General features: G+C 45.9%; 1 protein-coding gene across 1 annotated transcript in view; it reads left to right on the top strand.

Annotated features, from left to right (window-relative positions):
- Window positions 1-4,853: 4,853 nt before the first annotated feature.
- Kiaa0100 (KIAA0100 ortholog) overlaps window positions 4,854-19,025 on the top strand; it is a 30,849-nt gene continuing 16,677 nt past the window's right edge. The window contains exons 1-23 of the mRNA XM_038325655.1: window positions 4,854-5,030; window positions 5,817-5,946; window positions 6,731-6,780; window positions 7,058-7,205; window positions 7,403-7,521; window positions 7,792-7,852; window positions 8,149-8,338; window positions 8,918-9,041; window positions 9,138-9,262; window positions 9,429-9,496; window positions 9,594-9,739; window positions 10,721-10,839; window positions 10,948-11,111; window positions 11,264-11,522; window positions 12,185-12,390; window positions 13,839-14,928; window positions 15,706-15,897; window positions 16,031-16,233; window positions 16,381-16,499; window positions 16,620-16,840; window positions 17,441-17,631; window positions 17,747-17,846; window positions 17,955-18,157. Of these exons, the coding sequence (XP_038181583.1) occupies window positions 4,963-5,030; window positions 5,817-5,946; window positions 6,731-6,780; window positions 7,058-7,205; window positions 7,403-7,521; window positions 7,792-7,852; window positions 8,149-8,338; window positions 8,918-9,041; window positions 9,138-9,262; window positions 9,429-9,496; window positions 9,594-9,739; window positions 10,721-10,839; window positions 10,948-11,111; window positions 11,264-11,522; window positions 12,185-12,390; window positions 13,839-14,928; window positions 15,706-15,897; window positions 16,031-16,233; window positions 16,381-16,499; window positions 16,620-16,840; window positions 17,441-17,631; window positions 17,747-17,846; window positions 17,955-18,157 (4,296 nt within the window). The 5' untranslated portion in view covers window positions 4,854-4,962. The remainder of the gene's footprint in view (window positions 5,031-5,816; window positions 5,947-6,730; window positions 6,781-7,057; window positions 7,206-7,402; window positions 7,522-7,791; window positions 7,853-8,148; window positions 8,339-8,917; window positions 9,042-9,137; window positions 9,263-9,428; window positions 9,497-9,593; window positions 9,740-10,720; window positions 10,840-10,947; window positions 11,112-11,263; window positions 11,523-12,184; window positions 12,391-13,838; window positions 14,929-15,705; window positions 15,898-16,030; window positions 16,234-16,380; window positions 16,500-16,619; window positions 16,841-17,440; window positions 17,632-17,746; window positions 17,847-17,954; window positions 18,158-19,025) is intronic.

The raw sequence follows: 19,025 nt of genomic DNA, 5'->3' as shown, positions 1-19,025 counted from the left end.
CTGACTAGAAACAAGCCAAGCTAAGGCTGGGTATTTGTAAGTAAGAATAAGTCTCCGTGTATTTATTTGGGAGCAGGGTCGTGGGCCCCCAAAGAGAAAAATACAAAACCAACTAGTTATGCAAATGAGAAAAGGACAAAGGATTATCAAAGCACTAATTCACTGCTAGTAGTACTAGGCACCATGTACCAGCCCCTCAATTCATCTCCACAGACTTGTTGCAGGGCTGATAGATTTTCTTAACAATGTACAACAGAAAAATTGAGTAACTGCCTGCATTGTTTAAAATAGCAAATAATTTTGGATAGGTACTGTGTCTGACTTAGTCTTTTTAACTACACAATAGTAGTGTTTACCTATTGGAAGCCAGTTTTTTTATTTCTATCCTCATCTCTCTCTCTCTCTCTCTCTCTCTCTCTCTCTCTCTCTCTCTCTTTCTCTCTTTCTCTCTCTCTCTCTCTCTCAGGTTTCTCTGTGTAATAGTCATGGATGTTCTGGAACTGACTGTGTGTGTAGACCAGACAGAGATCACCTGCGTCTACCTTCCGAGTGCTGGAACTGGAGGTGGGCGCCACCGCCCGGCACTACTTGTCAGTGGTGAACAGAAGTGACTGCTGTGGTGGAATTTCTTTCTTTTTTTAGATTTTATGTGTTTGATCTACGTCTGGGTACTATATGCCCACAGAGGCCAGACAAGGCTATTGGATCCCCTGGGACTGGAGTTACAGATGGCTGTGAGCTGTAATTAAACTGGAATCCTTTGGAAGATCAACCAGTGCTCTTACTGGCTGAGCCATTTCTCTACTCCTGCTTTTTTGGGGGTATGTGTATGAGAGAGAGAGAGGGAGAGACAGGGTCTCACTATGTAGCTCTCTTGGCTGGCCTAGAACTCCTATGTAGACCAGGCTGTCCTCAAAAGCACAGAAATCCATGCATTTCTGCCTCCCGAGTGTTGGAACTAAAGGTTCATGCCACCATGTACAAATTAATACAAACTTTTTAAAATTTTATTTTAGAAGACAGGGTTGCTCTGGCTTTGGAGCCTGTCCTAGAACTCACTCTATAGACCAGGCTGGCCTCTAACTCACAGAGATCTGCCTGCCTCTGCTTCCTGAATACTGGGTTTAAAGGTGTGTGCCACCACCACCTGGCTCCTATTTGCTTTAGATTTTTTTTTTTTTTTGCTTGTTTAGTTTAATTATTTTATTTTATTTTGAGACATGGTTTCTCTGTGTAGCCTTGGCTGTCCTAGAACTAGCTCTGTCGACCAGGCTGGCATCAAACTCACCTGCCTCTGCCTCCCAAGTGCTGGGATTAAAGGCGTCCGCCACCACCGCCCAGCTGCTTTAAATTGTCAGTGTGAAATATCTGCAGATGATCAGTCCTGTATTAGGTATGGCCCATGATGTTAAGAGTAAGAAACTTCTGGCTAAACCTCTTCCAGAGGTCCTAAGTTCAAATATCAGTAACCATATGATAGTTTACAACCATCTGTAATGAGAGCTGGTGCCCTCTTCTGGCCTGCAGGCATAGATGCAGACAGAATACTTTATACATAATAAATAAATTAAATAATTAAAAAATAAGAAATTTCTCTTAGAAGTTGTGGCTCTCAAAAACCAAGAATTAGAATTACATTTCTTCCCCTGCTCTCCTTGCTCTACTCTCTTTGTCGCTTTATTTGTATCTCTTCATGAAGGAGAAAGTAAAATGATAAATTTGCCAGTTGTGTGATGGTGCACGCCTTTAATCCCAGCACTTGGAAGGCAGAGGCAGGTGAGTTTGAGGCAGCCTGGTCTATAGAGTGTGTCCCAGGACAGCCAGTGCTACACAGAGAAACTGGCAGAATGTAGTGCCTGCCTGACCAGGCCTCGCCTAGCTCTGGAGTAGCACCTAGCCTTAATCCATCCTTTGTGTTATAGATACCTTTTGTTGCCATATGTGAATCATGTCTGAGAGTTTCCTATGGATACAAAGCCTATGCAAAACTTGGTCAGTGGAAACCTGGAAAACCGTGGTACCTGTGGTACCTCAATCTCTCTGTTTTAAAGACTTACTTAGTTTTGTTGGGCAGTGATGATGCACGCCTTTAATCCCAGCACCTGGGAGGCAGAGGCAGGCAGATCTCTGTGAGTTCGAGGCCACCATGGTCTACAAAGCAAGTTCCAGGACAGCTAGGATAGTTACACAGAGAAACCCTGTTTCAAAAACCAAAAAGAAAAAAAAAAAAAGAATCCTTGCTCAAGTGTGGTGCTCTGGCTATTATTAAAGAAAGTTTCAGGCTGGAGAGATGGCTCAGAGGTTAAGAGCATTGCCTGCTCTTCCAAAGGTCCTGAGTTCAATTCCCAGCAACCACATGGTGGCTTACAACCATCTGTAAAGGGGTCTGGTGCCCTCTTCTGGCCTGCAGATATAAACACAGACAGAATATTGTATACATAATAAATAAATAAATAAAAAGAAAGTTTCCTTTATTAATATCTTAAATGTTTGGAATGACATTTTGGTAGGTGAAATTAATCAGCTATTTCAGAGGTAACCCAAGTACTTAGGTGGCTGAGACTGGAGGATTATGAGTTCCAGGCCAGTTTGAGCTGCATAGAGCGACCTTGTCTTAAAAATAAAGGGGCCATGGTGGTATGCACCTGTAATCCCAGCACTCAGAAGGCAGTGGGAGGAGGATCACTACAAATCTGAAGTCAGTCTGGTTTACATATCAAGTTCTTGGCCAGCCAGGGCTTCATATTGAGTTGAGACCTTATCTTAAAAAAAAAAAAAAAAAAAAAAAAAAAAAGGCCGGGCGGTGGTGTTGGTGGTGGCACACATCTTTAATTCCAGCACTCAGGAGGCAGAGGCAGGCAGATCTCTGTGAGTTCGAGGCCAGCCTGGTCTACAAGAGCTAGTTCCAGGACAGGCCCCAAAGCTACAGAGAAACCCTGTCTCGAAACCCCCCCCCCAAAAAAAAGTTAAAAAAAAAAGTAATGACATTTCAGGTGGCAAATTGGCTAGAAGTAGACACTTGTGGGAGAAGACAAAATCAGTAGCTATTTTAGCTGAGTGAACGTCTGGAATCGATGTTTAGAGGGCACAAGGTCCTTGTGCTCAGAGATAAGCACTAAGGAAACCATGAATGTTTAAACAGGCAGTGTTGTCTCCCTTAGCAAAGGGGATGTACACCTGTTTTCCACCCAGAAATCTGGGACGTCGTTAATAGCCTGGGGATTTGTGCTATCTGTAGGCCACCTGAATCTACGTGTTTAATGCAGACTTTCTTCCCTAGATAGACCTTTATCTTGAGTATTCTCTGTCAATAGACCCCATCCCATGTCCTTTACAATAGCCTAGGTGACCTCTGTGCTACCTGTAGGGCCAGGCCACTCTGGACTCCCACACTTTTATGTTAGCCTCCATCATTCTTCCTACACCCTTATATTAAACACCGTTTTCAGTCCAGAGAATGCATCTTAAAGGAAAAGGCTGTGTGTGTACTTAAGAATTTCAATGTAAACATGTTTTAAGTTTGATTGCACACACAGGATTGAGTTAATTACCATCAGAAAACTTCCTTCCAAAATTATGCTGTGCTTAAATATGCCTAAAATAAACTGCTCAGTGCCAGACTCCAGACTCTAGAAGTGTGTACCGACACCAGCTCCTGAGTCACGTTGAACCGATTTTTCTTATCTCATTTGGATTGTTGTTACTCTGCTGGCTCTGGGGTTTGCAGAGACCCCCAAAAGATGAATCGAGTAGGGCGATGTGTTGTGATGCACCTCTCCGTGTCCTGGGCAGAGTTCTTGGAGCATCCTTGATCCTTGACCACTCTTGAGTGGAAGGCTGCAGGTGTGTAGAGGTCAGAGGGTGACTTGACGGAGTTACTGCCTTCTTTCCATCACGTGGGTTTGCGGATGGAACTCAAGACCTCAGGCCTGCCATCAAGTGCCTTTATCTGTTGAGTCATCTTATAGGCCCTGAAGAGAAATTCGGAGTAAAATCCCCAAACCCGAGAGCCAAGAATACAAATACTCCGTAGTACCTGGGAACCACAGGATTTCTTTATCTTGTACTGTATTAGTGAGCCAGTATTCAGACACTGACTCATGAGAATAATCAGTACAGTCCTTATCTACTTCCTTCATTTTACAACGAAGAAAACAAAATTCACTCTGACATGATTTGACCTTGAATTCTCTATTTCATGTAATTAAAATTGCATCCCAGCTATTTTGTGAAGCACAGAACAATATTCATTACTTCTGCTATATTCCACCCTGCCCCAGGTCCAATTCTTGGTGATCATCGCACAAACCTAAAACTAAATCGTACAGAATGGCTCCTTGAGAGCATCATGTTAAAACTAACGTGGCCAGAACAGTATTCAGTCAGTGAACGAAGTAGACCCCGTGGGATGAGGTGATGTCTGAGGTCTGTTAATTACCTCTTGGTTTCCTCTTCAATCTTTTGCAGACAGGATCACGTCTGACCTAGGGACACATAACTTTAGCCATCTTCCCCGACAGGTTCTAAGAAGCCAGGCGGGCTCTTAACTGCCTTAACTCCAGGAGGCGGAAACCAGTCACCCAGGTCACCGGCCGACTCCCGACCTCTGCCCATCCCTGCGCGAGCCCGGAGCTCCACTGTGGGCCGCTCAGGCTGCGCCCTGGGCGCGGCGCTCAAGCCAGCGCGTCCGCGGTCAGCCCTGCCCACCCTCTCCGGAGCCACGCCTCCACTCCGCGCAAACCGCGGGTCGGCCTTCGGTGCTTGCGTGCGCGGGGCGGGGCGCGGAGGGAGACATCCGACTGGTCGGCGAGCGGCCGGGGCCGGGGTGCGCGCGCGCGCACCAAGGCTTCCTCGCCCTGCGTGTGCGTGCGCGGCCGAGGCCCGCCGCGGCGCTGTGCGGTTCCGGCGTCGGGGCCCGGCATGGCGGGGGTCGGGGCCAGGCCGGGCCGGACCCGGACCTAAATGCATCTACTTCTCTCCGCGCTGTTGGTCTTGCTGCTGGTTGCGCTTAGCGCACTCTTCCTAGGCCGGTGAGGGGCTTTCAGGGGTGAGGGGGTGACCGGATGAGGAAGAGGGTTTGGAGGAGGCGCGGGCTGGTCGGGCGCAGTAGTCGGGGTGGGGGGGCTGGGAGCGGGAGGGGGCGCTTAGCCCAGACTGAGGTGACGGAAGGCGAGGTGAGGGCGGCGGGAGAGGGGGCGCAGCGGCATCGGGCGGGGCCCGGAGCTCTGCAGAGGCCAGGAACTGAGTAGGTGTGTGTGAGGAAGGGGCCTCCCTCGGTGGTCTCCTTTTCTGCTCCCTTCGCCCCGAACGTCCTCTTCCCAGATTGCGAAGGGCACCTGCAGCCCCGCCCAGGAGAGAGGTCAGGAGGACTGGCTGTCTAGGGAAAAGCGGTTATTTGAGTTGTCTCGAGTGTGATCTCTCCCTTTTTGCCAACGTCTGCAGGGTGGGGACGCGGAGAGCGACCCTCTAGGGAGTCCGTGATGACGTGTTTCTTCACTTCGACCGCTTTTGAGGACCTCTTTTTACTTTGGGTTCTTAAAGATTTGAGGATTTTTTTTTTTTTTTTTTTTTTTTTTTTGGTTTTTGGTTTGTTTTTGTTTCCTGTCTTGTAGGGTGAGTTTAGTTTGTCTGGTTTCGTTTGGATTTAGGGGCCCGTGGCCTTAATTATTGTGGCTAAAAGTATGTGACAGAGAAGTGCTTTAGGAAAATCAGAAAGTTCCCAAGAAAAATCCGGCTTCAGGATACCGCCTATTTGCAAGGATTTTCTAGAACCAAACAGGAAAGGGGGTCTTTAAATTAAACTGATTTTTATCCAGGTGGCTTGTGGTCCGGTTGGCCACCAGGTGGTGTCAGCGGAAGTTGCAGGCAGAGCTAAAGATTGGCTCATTCCGATTTTTCTGGATCCAAAATGTCAGTCTTAAGTTTCAGCAGCACCAGCAGACGGTGGTGAGTTCTGGGAATGCCGTGTGTGTGTGTGTGTGTGTGTGTGTGTGTGTGTGTGTGTGTGTGTGTGTGTGTTTGTTGTTGTTGTTGTTGTTGTGGGGGGGCAAGTGGTTGATCTAGTTAAATTTCAAACTTTAGCCTCCTTCACAGGTAGTTTTCCTAGTTAACTCCAGTGTTGTTATTTCTTTCTTAAAAGGACCCTAGGAGCTACTTGGAAGATTGATGCAATTGATGCTAGTTGTTTTAAGTGTTTAGAGGGCCAGACCTGGTAGTATACACCTAAAATCCTTGCTACTCAAGAGGATGAGGCAAGAGGATTCGAAGTTCAGGGCCTGCCTGGACAACTTAGTGAGGGCTTGTCTCAAAATTAAAAGGCACTGGAGTGATTCAGTGGTAGAGCCTGGCCGGCATAAACTGGATCCTGTTTAGTATCTAGCACCAAACAAAATAAAGTGGCACAGAGAGCCCAGGGTATGGAAGAAAGAGAAGAAACAAGAGAAAGATAACAGGAAACAGCAAAATTACTGTTCTAATTAAGAGAGGAAATAGGGTGGCAGCTTACCCATAAAAGAGAGCTACTAAGCAAATTCAACTGGCATCAATCGTCATGAGGAGCAAAATACCCAGTGCTGGTCAGAGACATCAGTGAAAGCCACTGGGTATAGTTAGTGGGAGGGCCGATAGAACTTACCTCTCCTGTGACTCAGGCCCTTTTCTGCTTTATAAAGCTACCCATCATTGCCTTCCTAGCGGCCAGCGTACACAGCTTTCTTTCATATTGTTTTAGGAAATTGACAACTTGTGGATTTCCAGAAAACTCCTTAGCTATGATCTGCCGTGAGTGCCACATATCCTTACTTCTGCCCTTGGGAATATTTTGAGGTTGAACTTTAACAGTGAAATTCTTCTGCAGAGACATCTTAGTCAAGGTGGGAGGGAGGTTCTTGCTGGAGTCTCCTATTAGTCCAAGTGCTGTTTTGTGAGATACGCTGAAAACAGCTGGAGATTTCCTCTGTTATTTGAGCTATACAGAGACTGGAGGGATGTGAGGGAGGAGAGGAGACTGCTCGGAAGGGGGTGGAACCAATGATAATGAGGCTTCTCTTCTGGGCAGACACTATGTGGCATTGTGCTTTGGAGAAGTACGCATCAGAACAGACCTCCAGAAGGTTTCTAGCCTGTCTGCTCCATTCTCTCAGAACACAGAGGTGGAGCAGAAGGAGCTGTCCCTTAGCCCATCCTTGTTGAAGATCTTCTGCCAAGTGAGTCTACTATGATTCTTTTTAAAAATTAAACATTTTTATTATTTTGTGTGTGCTCATGGCTGTGTAGTGACCGAATAGGCTAGCAGATAGTATTGGATCCTGTGGAGGTGGAGTTATAGTTGTGGGCTGGTTTGTGGGCTTTGGGATTTGAACCTGAGTTCTCAGCAGAGATGCTGCTTGTCCTGTTCCTCCAGCTATTCTCCATTCACGTCGATGCCATAAACATCATGGTTCTCAAGGTGGCCACCTCCGAGTCCTTGTGGCACATCCAGATCAGCAAAAGCAGATTTCTTTTGGACAGTGATGGGAAAGGGTAAGTGGTGGGTAGAAGAGGGTCTGGTAGTGTCCTTACCAACAGATGGATGAGAGATAATTAAGCTCTTGTGAGGAAAGGGGTGAAGAGTTTTTTGTTTTTGTTTGTGAGACAGTCTCAATGTACAGTCCTGCGTGTCTTGGCACTTCTTATGTAGACTAGGCTGTCCTTGAACTCACAGAAATTTCCCTGCCTTTGCTGCTTGCGTGCTGGGATTGAAGAGGTGTGCCACCACCCCTGGACTAAATGGGTCTTTTTTCTCTTTCCCAGTCTAATCTGTCAGGTGAACCTATCAAAGATCAGTAGCAAAATCTTGAAGAGTGGTCAGTTGGTGAGTGTCATGGTCACTCTGCTATTTCATTTCTTCTTGACCATAAGATATAAGAGTTTAGTATGCTTGTGTTCTGGATTCTCTAACCACTATAGCTCTGTTTGTTTGTTTGTTTCGGGGAGACTGTTGTGTCATGTATAGCTTTGGCTGGCCTGGTATGTAGCCCAGGCTGGATTAGAACTCATGGTGGGCCTCTTTTCTCAGTCTCTTTTGAGTACTAGGATTATAGGTGTGTATCACCACACTGGCTTCAGACTATTCCAATTTGATCTAAAACTTCAAAACTCCCTACACAGGAGGATACATGCCTGGTAGAACTGTCACTAGCCCTGGACCTGTGTCTACAGGTGAACATCAGCAGTTGGCATCTGAGGGCTATCACTATGGATGTGTGGACGCTCCATGCTGAGCTCCATGAAGGTCTCTTTCATAGTCAACTACTGTGTCAGACCCCAGTCCGGAAATCCAAGTCTGTTTCTTATTCAGGTAAAGTTCCAATCTTTCAGTTTCCTGCCTACCTTATACTCAGAGATTATTTTGCAAGTAGAAAAAACAGTGCTTTCACCAATTGTTCAGGTGTGAGTCATCAGACACCATGACCTTTGATTCATAGGTAGGTAGAGGAAATAAAGCATTTCCTTGTTGAGTCAAAAACTAACGTTCTGTGGTTACTTGCCATGAGTTAGACCTGTACTGTGTGTTTTATGTACGCTTTCTCTGCATTTTCTGCATTTTACAAATAAGGAAACAGCCCAAGAACAGTTAGCTAGGTAACCTGGCTGAGGTTTTATAGTTAGCAAAAATGAATGTCAGTTATTTGACACTCAAGTCCATATTCTCTCCATTATTCCCCAGACTTTTTATGCTTTTAGAGTCTGGGGAAGAAAGTATACCAGGTACCAGGTCTGTGATGTTATTGACCTTGTGTCCTCTTAGGTATTTGCTTAGCTGATCTTTTTATCTGCCTTTATGGGTGAGGATTTGACCAAAGAGGGCAGGGCTGGGAGGACTTGAGAATGTTAAGGATTGATGGTTCTCATGTATTTTACTCATCCATATTTCCAGATTTGACAGAGGACTTTGCTGAACCAACTCTGCCTGGCCTATACCTTCTCCAGAAGCTGCCAGACCAGGTCAAGGTGAAGATGGAGAACACAAGTGTGGTGTTGTCTATGAACAGTCAGAAGAGGTGAGGTCCCATCTGTGACGGGGGGGGGGGGGGGGGGAGGGTGATAATGTGCGGTGGCATTCCAGGTTTCTGATATGGACTGCATCTCTGGTCCAGGCACCTGACTTGGACACTGAAGCTGCTGCATTTCCTGTACCACCGTGATGAGGATCAGTTGCCCCTTCGAAGCTTCACGGCCAACTATGATATGGCCCAGATGAGCACTGAACTCCTACTAGAAGGTTCTTGGAAGGGAGGACCAACATTCTCTGTTAATCCCTGCATGATTCCATACTTTAATATCACTGTAATTGGGGAGGGAAGGAGGGACCATAGTGAGAGAAAATAACCCCTACTTCACAGTGTTGGTGACAGCTTATTCATCTCCTTGCCTCTGGCTTCTTACAGATGGGTTGCTGCTGTCCCAGAGTCGCCAGCGGATTGTCTGCCTCAACTCCCTCAAGGCTAATGTCCAGGTGTGCTACCCATACTACCAAGAATCTTTTTCTGCTCTCTCCACACTATTGCGTTATGAATTATGGGAGTAAAACCTTGGGGTCTTCTCATTTCCAGGTAACTACCATTGACCTCTCAGCTTCTCTTGTTTTGAACACATGTATTATTCATTATCGACACCAGGAATTCTCTCACTGGCTGCTTATGTTAGCATTGGAGACCCAAGGAGCTAGCTTACCTGATCTTAAACAAAGGAAAAAACGGTGAGTTGTTTTTGGCTTTTTAAGACAGGGTTTTGCTGTGTAGCCTTGGCTGTCCTCACTCTCAAGACCAGTTTGGCCTCATTCACAAAGAACCTCCTGCCTTTACCTCCCTTGTTCTGGGATTAAAGATGTGTCACCATTGCCCTGCAAAAAAGGTGAATTTTAAGTCACCTTATTAGGTGGATTCTTTTTATCCAAAGTGGTATCTTGTGTTAAATACATATTGGATTGTCTGAGTTCCCTAAATCTTAGTTTCAGAACAAACCTGTTTTATATATCTTCCCTATGGGATTAAACCCTTTGTTGGTAAGAGAATGTCATGGGCTGGAGAGTTGGCTCAGTGGTTAAGAGCATTGCGTGCTCTTCCAAAGGTCCTGAGTTCAATTCCCTGCAATCACATGGTGGCTCACAACCATCTGTAATGAGGTCTGGTGTCCTCTTCTGGCCTTCAGGCATACACACAGACAGAACATTGTATACATAATAAATAAATATTTTTTTAAAAAAGAGATTGTCATTTTTATGTTTTCATTCTGAGTGCCCAGCACAGTGCCTTATTTATATAAGACAAACATTTCTTGAAGTGGACTAAAGTGGTAAACAGTGTCTCATCTGCCTTGGATCACAAGGTGTGTCAGATATACAGGACCGTTTTGTTTTTACAGTCTTGGCATTGTTCTGCACAGGGGAAGTGATTTGTATGTGATCTTGTTATTAGGGTGAATCATGCTATGTTGCTGATATTGACTATATTTGACTACGAATGTGTGAATTTCATCTTGTTTAACTTCATGTTTTTCTGGGGTTCCTTCAGATTACCACTGGGAGGAGTAGCGATCTGACAAAACTTATTAGCCTTTTACTTTCTAGTTGTTGCCAGTCCTAAGATTCACAACAAATCCTAATTGTCAGCAACTTTGAGCATTCTCTTCATTGATAAGAAGCTGCAGTTATAGCAATGTTGTTCTTATCCCTGTGTAGAACCTTCCCCCAGATCCTGGCTCCCATTATCTTCAGCACGTCCATCTCCAATGTCAGCATTTCCATTCAGCTTGGAGACACACCACCTTTTGCTTTGGGGTTCAATTCCATCTCCCTGGGTAAGGCTCAGAGATGGGAAGGGAACAAGAATTTGCTCTTTGGTTACAACTCTGCCTATTTCTTTTCCATGGTAGCTTAATGGACTATCTTTTTACCACCTGTTTCAGATTACCAGCACCTCCGACCACAGAGTATCCATCAGCGGGCTGTCCTAACTGTGGATCACCTCTGCTGGCGAGTAGGCAGTGAGTCCCACATTCAGAGGGCACCACATCCACCTAATATGCATGTTTGGGGTGAAGCACTTGTCTTGGACTCCTTCACACTCCAGGTAGGTGGGCACGTGTGGCAAATAGGGGCCCACAGAGCTCCCTACCCATGACATGCTTCTGAGTGCTGTTTGTGCTCTTGGTGTGGGCAATACACCCAGGGTATTCTAACTCTGCTTCTGCATGGTTTCAGTAGGTTTCCTGTCTTTTCTAGGGAAGCTACAACCAGCCCCTGGGTTTGTCCAGCACCCAATCCAATACTCTCTTTCTTGACTGTACTATTCGAGGACTTCAGGTAGAAATATCAGACATCTGTGCCCAGTGTCTGTCTCGAATCCTATCCTTACTGACTCCACAATCGGAAAAGTCAGCTGTATCTAGGAAATCTTCACTTGGTGAATCTGTGACTTTACTCTGGAAGGTGGATTTGAAGGTGGAAGACATGAACCTGTTCACTCTTTCTGCACTGGTTGGTAAGTGGAACAGGAAGTTGGCTGAAGTGGGCCTCATGTAAACTCAGCAGATTATAACTGGCTCAGTCAGCTTCTTCTCATTTAAGGAAGCTGTTTATCTGGAACGTTTCCATGTTAGAGGCATGACACGTTGGAATGTTTGAATAACAGGCTTTTTTTCATGAGATATGATCTTGTTAAATAGTCCAGGGTCCCCTCCAGTTCAACCTAACAAAAGATTCTAGGTGTGTCTGGCTCCTACATATCTTTTTGTTTTCTTTTTTTTTTTTTTTTTTTTTTTTTGGTTTTTTTGGTTTTTTTCGAGACAGGGTTTCCCTGTAGTTTCTAGAGCCTATCCTGGAACTAGCTCTTGTAGACCAGGCTGGCCTCGAACTCAGAGATCCACCTGCCTCTGCCTCCCGAGTGCTGGGATTAAAGGCGTGCGCCACCACCGCCCGGCTCTTTTTGTTTTCTTGTATGTAGTTCTGGGGAGTAAATGATAAACGGGTAATTTCTGACAATGGAAAATTTGGATTTTGCCACATCTAAAGTTTCCCTAAAATATTAGGAATCATTTTTAAAAAAGCATGGGGACTAAAGACAGTAAAGGGAGGAGAAAGGAGGAAGGACAGGTTGTCATTTCAGAACTAAGGATGCAGGTTGTCTTGGTTTCTCTGTGTCAGGTGCTTCGGAGGTCCGACTGGACACACTGACTGTCTTGGGCAGTGCTGAGACCTCCACTGTGGGGATTCAAGGGCTCGTGCTTGCACTTGTGAAGTCAGTCACAGAGAAGATGCAGCCCTGCTGCAAGGCACCTGATATTCCCACGCCAGTGCTTGGCCTCTCCATGCTCTCCCTCACCTACCGCAGCAGCGTCCGTTCCCTAGAGGTAATGCTTGGGGCTTGGGCCAGATGTGGTCTTCCAACCCCTTAAAACCTTCTTCAGTCTTTGTGATTCATGTTGTGAAACTCAAGAGATAAGTGGCAGCTGGTGTGCATCTTTCCTTTCTTTGCATTTTAAATGTTTTGCTACATTATTAAAAATACATGCAAAATACAGGGAGAATATTTGAACTTCAGTATTTCCAGCTGCAGTAATTACATTTGTGACTATCGTGTTGTAGCCATACCCATTTTAGCCTCCCCTACCCCAAGCTCTGGTGTTAATTTTAAAGGAGATACCAGCTACATCATTTTATTATAATTATTTCAAGGTGTATATCTAAAAAAATAGTGGACTTTTGAAAAATTGGGAATTGGTTCAGCAGATAAGAGTGCTTGCAGTACATCATAGAAGACTTGAATTCAAATTCTTAGTACTCATATAAAAGCCAGGCCTAACCCCTAACATTGAAGGATAGAGACAGATGAATCATGAAAGCTCACAGACCTCATATGTAAAGGTACCGGCCACACAGAGGGACTTGTAACAAAAACTTAGTGGGACTGGAGAGATGACTCAGTGACTAAGAGCACGTAAAGTTTTATGGAAACACTCAGCTCCTTAGAAGGCTAGAAGGGATCTGAAGATGGAGGTTTTCCAGTGTCTTTCTTCATAGAGTATCAGGTGGGAATGGGGTCTTCCTGGGAGGAGAGAGGCAATGAGCTCACTTGCCTTGGAAACTGAGGAGGTTGCTTTTCAGAGACTGAACCTAAGAGAACGTCTGAGTCTTTGGTATTTCAATTTCTCTATCCCTTGAGCTATCAGAACTGACTTTGTCTTTCGGGATGACAAAGACATACATTCATAAGTCAGTTGCTGTGTTAAATTGCCTTGCCAGCCTCTTCTTGTCTGTAGGCATACATGCAGGCAGAACACTGTATACATAATAAATAAATCATAGAAAAATGTAAATAAAAGACATGAGTCACCAGCTTTAAAAAAACAAAACAAACAAAAAAAACTGTGTGGCCAGTACTTTTACACTGTGTTTTAGGTATCAAGTCATTCAGCCTGTCAATGAAACGTTTCAGTGGCACTTGTTTCTAGATAGTGTTCGATGAATGGTAACAAAGACAAGTGATTATTGAGTATCTTCTGTGTATATTAGATGTAGTATGTAAGTAACCAAAGAAAACATATTCCAAAGCGTTTTAGAATCTAGTGAAGAAAGATCAAAAGTATAAGTGCTCATAAGTATGAGATGAATGGCAACTCTTAATACCATCTTAGTACTAACAGGAACCAAGCAAGGCAGTAATTAATGTGATTTCTTAGGAACAGCTTGGGGTTGCATATAATTCTTGGACCAGGTAGGCATGTGTAATAAATAATCCCTGTTACTTCTGTTGTTCAGAGACGTAGTGATTGACAGATTGTTTTCTTACACCCTAAAGGTTCAGTGTGGTGCGGGACTGACTTTACTCTGGAGCCCCCCAGATCATATGTACCTGTACCAGCATGTCTTGTCTACTCTACAATGCCGAGACTTGTTACGAGCTACTGTCTTTCCTGAGATTGTTCAGTCCCATGAACTAGAGACTCCACAGTCCAGTTCTGAGCCAGAAGACCATCTCCCCGAGCCATCCCCATCAAGGCGGCTAAACCTGACATTGGAGGTGAGCACAGCCAAACTGACAGCTTTCGTTGCTGAGGACAAGTTCATTACCCTGGCTGCAGAGAACGTGTCACTGAATCGGCATGGAGGCTCATTGCAGGCTTACTGCCCAGAGTTGGCCGCTGGCTTTGATGGCAATAGCATATTCAACTTCAAAGAGGTGGAGGTGCAGCTACTACCCGAGCTGGAAGAGATGATCCTTCACAGGAACCCCTTCCCTGTACTGCAGACCCTCCGGAATCGGGTTTGGCTCCTTTCTCTTGGATCAGTCTCAGTGGAGTTTCCTTATCAGTATGACTTCTCTCGAACTTTGGATGAGGCTGTGGGAGTTCAGAAATGGCTAAAGGGGCTGCATCGAGGGACACATGCTTGGGCTTCTCCAGGCCCTGCCCCACTCCCACCTGATCTACTCCTAAAGGTTCAGCACTTTTCTTGGGTTTTCCTGGATGATGTCTTTGAGGTGAAGCTTCATGATAACTATGAACTGATGAAGGATGAAAGTAAGGAGAGCGCCAAAAGGCTGCAGCTGCTGGATGCCAAAGTGGCTGCCCTGCGGAAGCAGCATGGGGAGTTGTTGCCAGCTCGAAAAATTGAGGAGCTCTATGCCTCTTTGGAACGCAAAAACATTGAAATCTACATCCAGCGCTCTCGTCGTCTCTATGGCAACACGCCCATGCGCCGTGCACTACTCACTTGGAGCCTGGCAGGACTAGAGCTGGTGGCTCTGGCAGATTCGTCCTTCCATGGACCTGAACGTGTGATAGAGCAGGTTCGAGAGCTTGACCCTGGCAGCCCTTTTCCTGCTGAAGGAATAGACCTGGTCATTCAGTGGTGTCGTATGCTCAAGTGCAGTGTCAAAACTTTTCTGGGTGAGTACATCTCTATTTGTGGACCCTGGTGTTTGTCCTGTGTGTGCTAGGAAGCCCTCTGAGTGATTACAAAGAGCTAGATTGTATTGGAAATTGTAGTTGGATTGGGGTGGGTGGGCTCTGCTTCCCTTTCTTTGATCCTAATTTTCACCCTGAAACTGCTCAGCCGACATCATAGGGCCATGATTACAGCCATCTTTAAGGTTATTGTGGCTCTTGAATTTCATGCTCTCTCTGCCTCTCGCCTCTGCTTCATGGTCTCTACAACCTGTCTTAGGTTTGCTGCTGGTTCTTTTTTTTTTAAATTTTACTTATTTATTTATATGTATACAATATTCTGTCTGTGTATATGCCTGCAGGCCAGAAGAGAGCACCAGACCCCATTACAGATGGTTGTGAGCCACCATGTGGTTGCTGGGAATTGAACTCAGGACCTTTGGAAGAGCAGGCAATGCTCTTAACCTCTGAGCCATCTCTCCAGTCCCCCCCCCCCTTTTCTTTTAAGATTTATTTATTGTGTATACAGTGTTCTGGGCACCAGGTCTCATTTACAGATGGGTGTGAGCCATCATGTAGTTGCTGGGAATTGAACTCAGGACCTCTGGAAGAGTAGTTGGTGCTCTTAACCTCTGAGCTGTCTCTCCAGCCCCTTGGCTTTGTTTCTTAATTGCTAGCCCTTGTTCTCTTAATTAATTATAGATGGGTAAAAATAACAATAAAGGGGAAAAAACACATGTAAAAGTGAATAATCAGTGTGTATCTGCTTTCTAATAATAGTTCGGATCAGAGACTATCCACGGTACCTATTTGAGATCCGGGACTGGCGGCTTACCGGGCGACTTGCAGGTACCGAGCAGAGTGGCCAGCCTTGCTCCCTTCGACGTCAAATCCTGCATTTGGGGCTTCCCTGGGGTAACGTGGCAGTAGAGAGGAACATGCCCCCACTCAAGTTCTACCATGACTTCCACTGTGAGTAAAGGAGGCAGTTGGTTTGGCTGAGGGGTATTTGCCGGGCCTCGGATGGAAGATAAGCTTTGGAGCAAAGGAGGAACAGAGAGCTGTTTTGTAGCAAGCTGAAGCCTGTATTCCTCCTCTACCCTAGCGGAAATCTTCCAGTATACAGTGGTCTGGGGCCCATGCTGGGATCCAGCCTGGACACTGATTGGTCAATGTGTGGACCTCTTGACCAAGCCCTCAGCTGACCCCAGCCCACCTTTGCCCTGGTGGGATAAGAGTCGTCTTCTGTTCCATGGGGACTGGCATATGGATATTGAACAAGCAAACCTGCATCAGCTAGCCACTGAGGTGAGGAGCTCCACGGAGTCATTTCCTTATTAGGATAATGTAGTTGTGGCCTGTGCAGCATGCGGGGCACAGAGAGAAAGGCCCTGGTTTGGGAGCAGTTCTCCTAACCACAGCTCACTTTGTTCTTTGGGATGGGGGTCGTTACAGGATCCATACAATACAACTGAAAACATGCACTGGGAATGGAACCACCTTTCTTTTCATTGGAAACCTGGTCAGTTTGTGTTCAAAGGGGACCTGGATGTCAACGTAAGAACAGCCTCTAAGTGAGTGGAGTGAAGAATGGGGCCTTAACTAGGTGGGGGAGTCAGGGTGGAGGGAGAGGGGAAGAACCAAGGGAAGCAAGAGACCAAGTCACTGAGGGCTGGGGCTCCGTTGTGAGGCAGGTATGACGACTGCTGCTTCCTTCACCTGCCTGACCTCTGCATGACACTGGACCTGCAGTGGCTGTGCCATGGGAACCCTCATGATCATCACAGTGTCACTCTGAGGGCCCCAGAGTTCCTGCCTGAGGTCCCCTTGGGCCAGCTCCATGACTCCTACCGGGCCTTCCGCTCTGAGAACCTCAATCTCTCCATCAAGATGGATTTGACTCACCATAGTGGGAGTGAGACTTGGGCCTGGGACAATGGGGAGGATGGGCTTGGGTTACTGACCACTTTAGATTGAAAAAAGGATAGAAGGACAGAGCAGAATTTAGGTTGTGCCTTTTGTTTGTAGGAGGATCAGTGCTTTTGGGATCGCTATTAATGCCTTAAATTATGTTGCTTAAGAGTAACGGATAGTCTCAAAGTTTTGTAGTCTGGGAAGTTAAAGATAGAAGTGCTGTCAGCATCAGTGTATGGTGAAGGTCCGTTCCTCTTACGGCAGTGCCTTCTTGCTATGTCCTCAAATGGTAGAAAGAGCAGTAAGTCCTTTGGGCCTCTTGGCCCAGCTGTCAGCTGACCCAGACCACCCTTTGTCGTCAGTGTCACTCAGAAGGTCTCTGTCCTCGATACCAGTCAGCTCTCCTCATCAGTTATGTCGCCTTGGTGTTTAAGAGTCGGGGGGGGGGGGGGGACGAACACAAACACTACACCGTAGCCGTAGGTGAAAGAGAGAGCGTAGACCTTGAAAGAAGAGGTGCTGAGAAACTGATGTGAGGAGGCTGTTTGTATTATCTGATCCTTCAACCACAGCTTGGATATGCCTATCCTTTCTTTTGCAGCAATATCCCAGCCCCGAATTCTGCTGTATAGTAGTACCCTGCGCTGGATGCAAAATTTCTGGGCAACTTGGACTAGTGTCACAAGGCCTATCTGTAGAGGGAAACTCTTTAATAACTTGAAGCCCAGCAAGAAGAAACTTGGCCAACACTACAAACAGCTTTCCTATACTGCACTCTTTCCCCAGCTACAGGTTAGACTCTGACATCTAACATTTAGCGGGGTTCCCCTTTCCTAGTTTCCTTGTTTTCTAGCATATGACTCATCCCTTATATATCCATTCTTCAGTTTTTTGTTCTTGTTACCAGGTACATTATTGGGCCTCATTTGCCCAGCAACGGGGCATCCAGATCGAGTGCAGTCAGGGCCACGTCTTCACTCGGGGAACTCAGCGGCTTATACCTCAAGGTCAGGCCAAGGTTTCTATTCCTCCTGGTCTGTTCCTTCATTCTCCTCTTCTCCAGTGACTCACATCCTTCATGCCATCCTACATGGACTGTATGTCTCTCTTCTCAGCTGGCACAGTGATGCGGCGCCTTATTTCTGAGTGGAGTGTGACCCAGATGGTGAGTGACTTAAGTCAGGTGACTGTGCACCTGATGGCTTCACCTACTGAAGAGAATGCTGACCACTGCCTTGATCCCTTGATAACCAAGACGCACCTACTGAGCCTGTCTTCCCTTACATACCAACGGCACAGCAACCGCACCACTGAAGAGGTACTGTTCGACACTCTCTTTTTACATCCGTTATGTTAGCAGGTGTTGCAGTTTAACTGAGCAAAATAGACTACTGGTGTCTTAAATAACAGAAATTTCCAGTGGTTTTGGAGACTTGAGAGTCCAGTAATAGAGTGTCAGTCATGGCTCTTGCTGTCATGTGGGCCCTACTCTCCTTCATGTCCTCATCCACTTAAATTAAATTAAGTGATTATGTTGATAATCTTTTTAATCCAAATACCCAGCTTTTACACTCACCCTCACTTTCACCTGCACAAAACTACACTTTCTTTTTTTTTTTTGGTTTTTTCGAGACAGGGTTTCCCTGTAGTTTCTAGAGCCTGTCCTGGAGCTAGCTCTTGTAGACCAGGCTGGCCTCGAATTACCTCCTGACATCACATTGGGGGTGAGAGGTAATTTCTGGTAAGGTTCCTAACCATAGCATGTGTGTCTTTATGATACAGTCACTTGGTGTAGTTGTGTCAGCATCTCTTCTTCCTTTTAAGATTGCTTATTGGGTGAGTAGGTGTGTGGGGTATGGGTGTGTGGGCGTGTATGCATGCAGGTCAAAGGACAACTAGTGTGGGTGATTTTCTCCTCCCACCATATTAGTCCAGGAGACCCAACTCAAAGCCTCAGGTTTGATGGCTGCACCTTTATCCACAGACTCATCTCACCAGCTTTTTAAAATTTATCTTTATTACATTTATCGTGTGTGTCTCCTTAGGTCTTCAGGCTTGGCGGCAAGATCCTTTTAAGTGCTGAGCCATATCACTGACCCCTTTCTGCTGTGACTTTTTTTTTTTTCCTTCAAACCCAAGCTTGATTTGAATTTTCTGTCCTTCACCACTGCCTTAAGTGTTTGCAA

This window comes from Arvicola amphibius, chromosome 4 (assembly GCF_903992535.2).
Source record: "Arvicola amphibius chromosome 4, mArvAmp1.2, whole genome shotgun sequence".
In the NCBI taxonomy this organism is placed as follows: domain Eukaryota; kingdom Metazoa; phylum Chordata; class Mammalia; order Rodentia; family Cricetidae; genus Arvicola; species Arvicola amphibius.
This window is presented reverse-complemented; position numbering and strand designations above follow the sequence as displayed.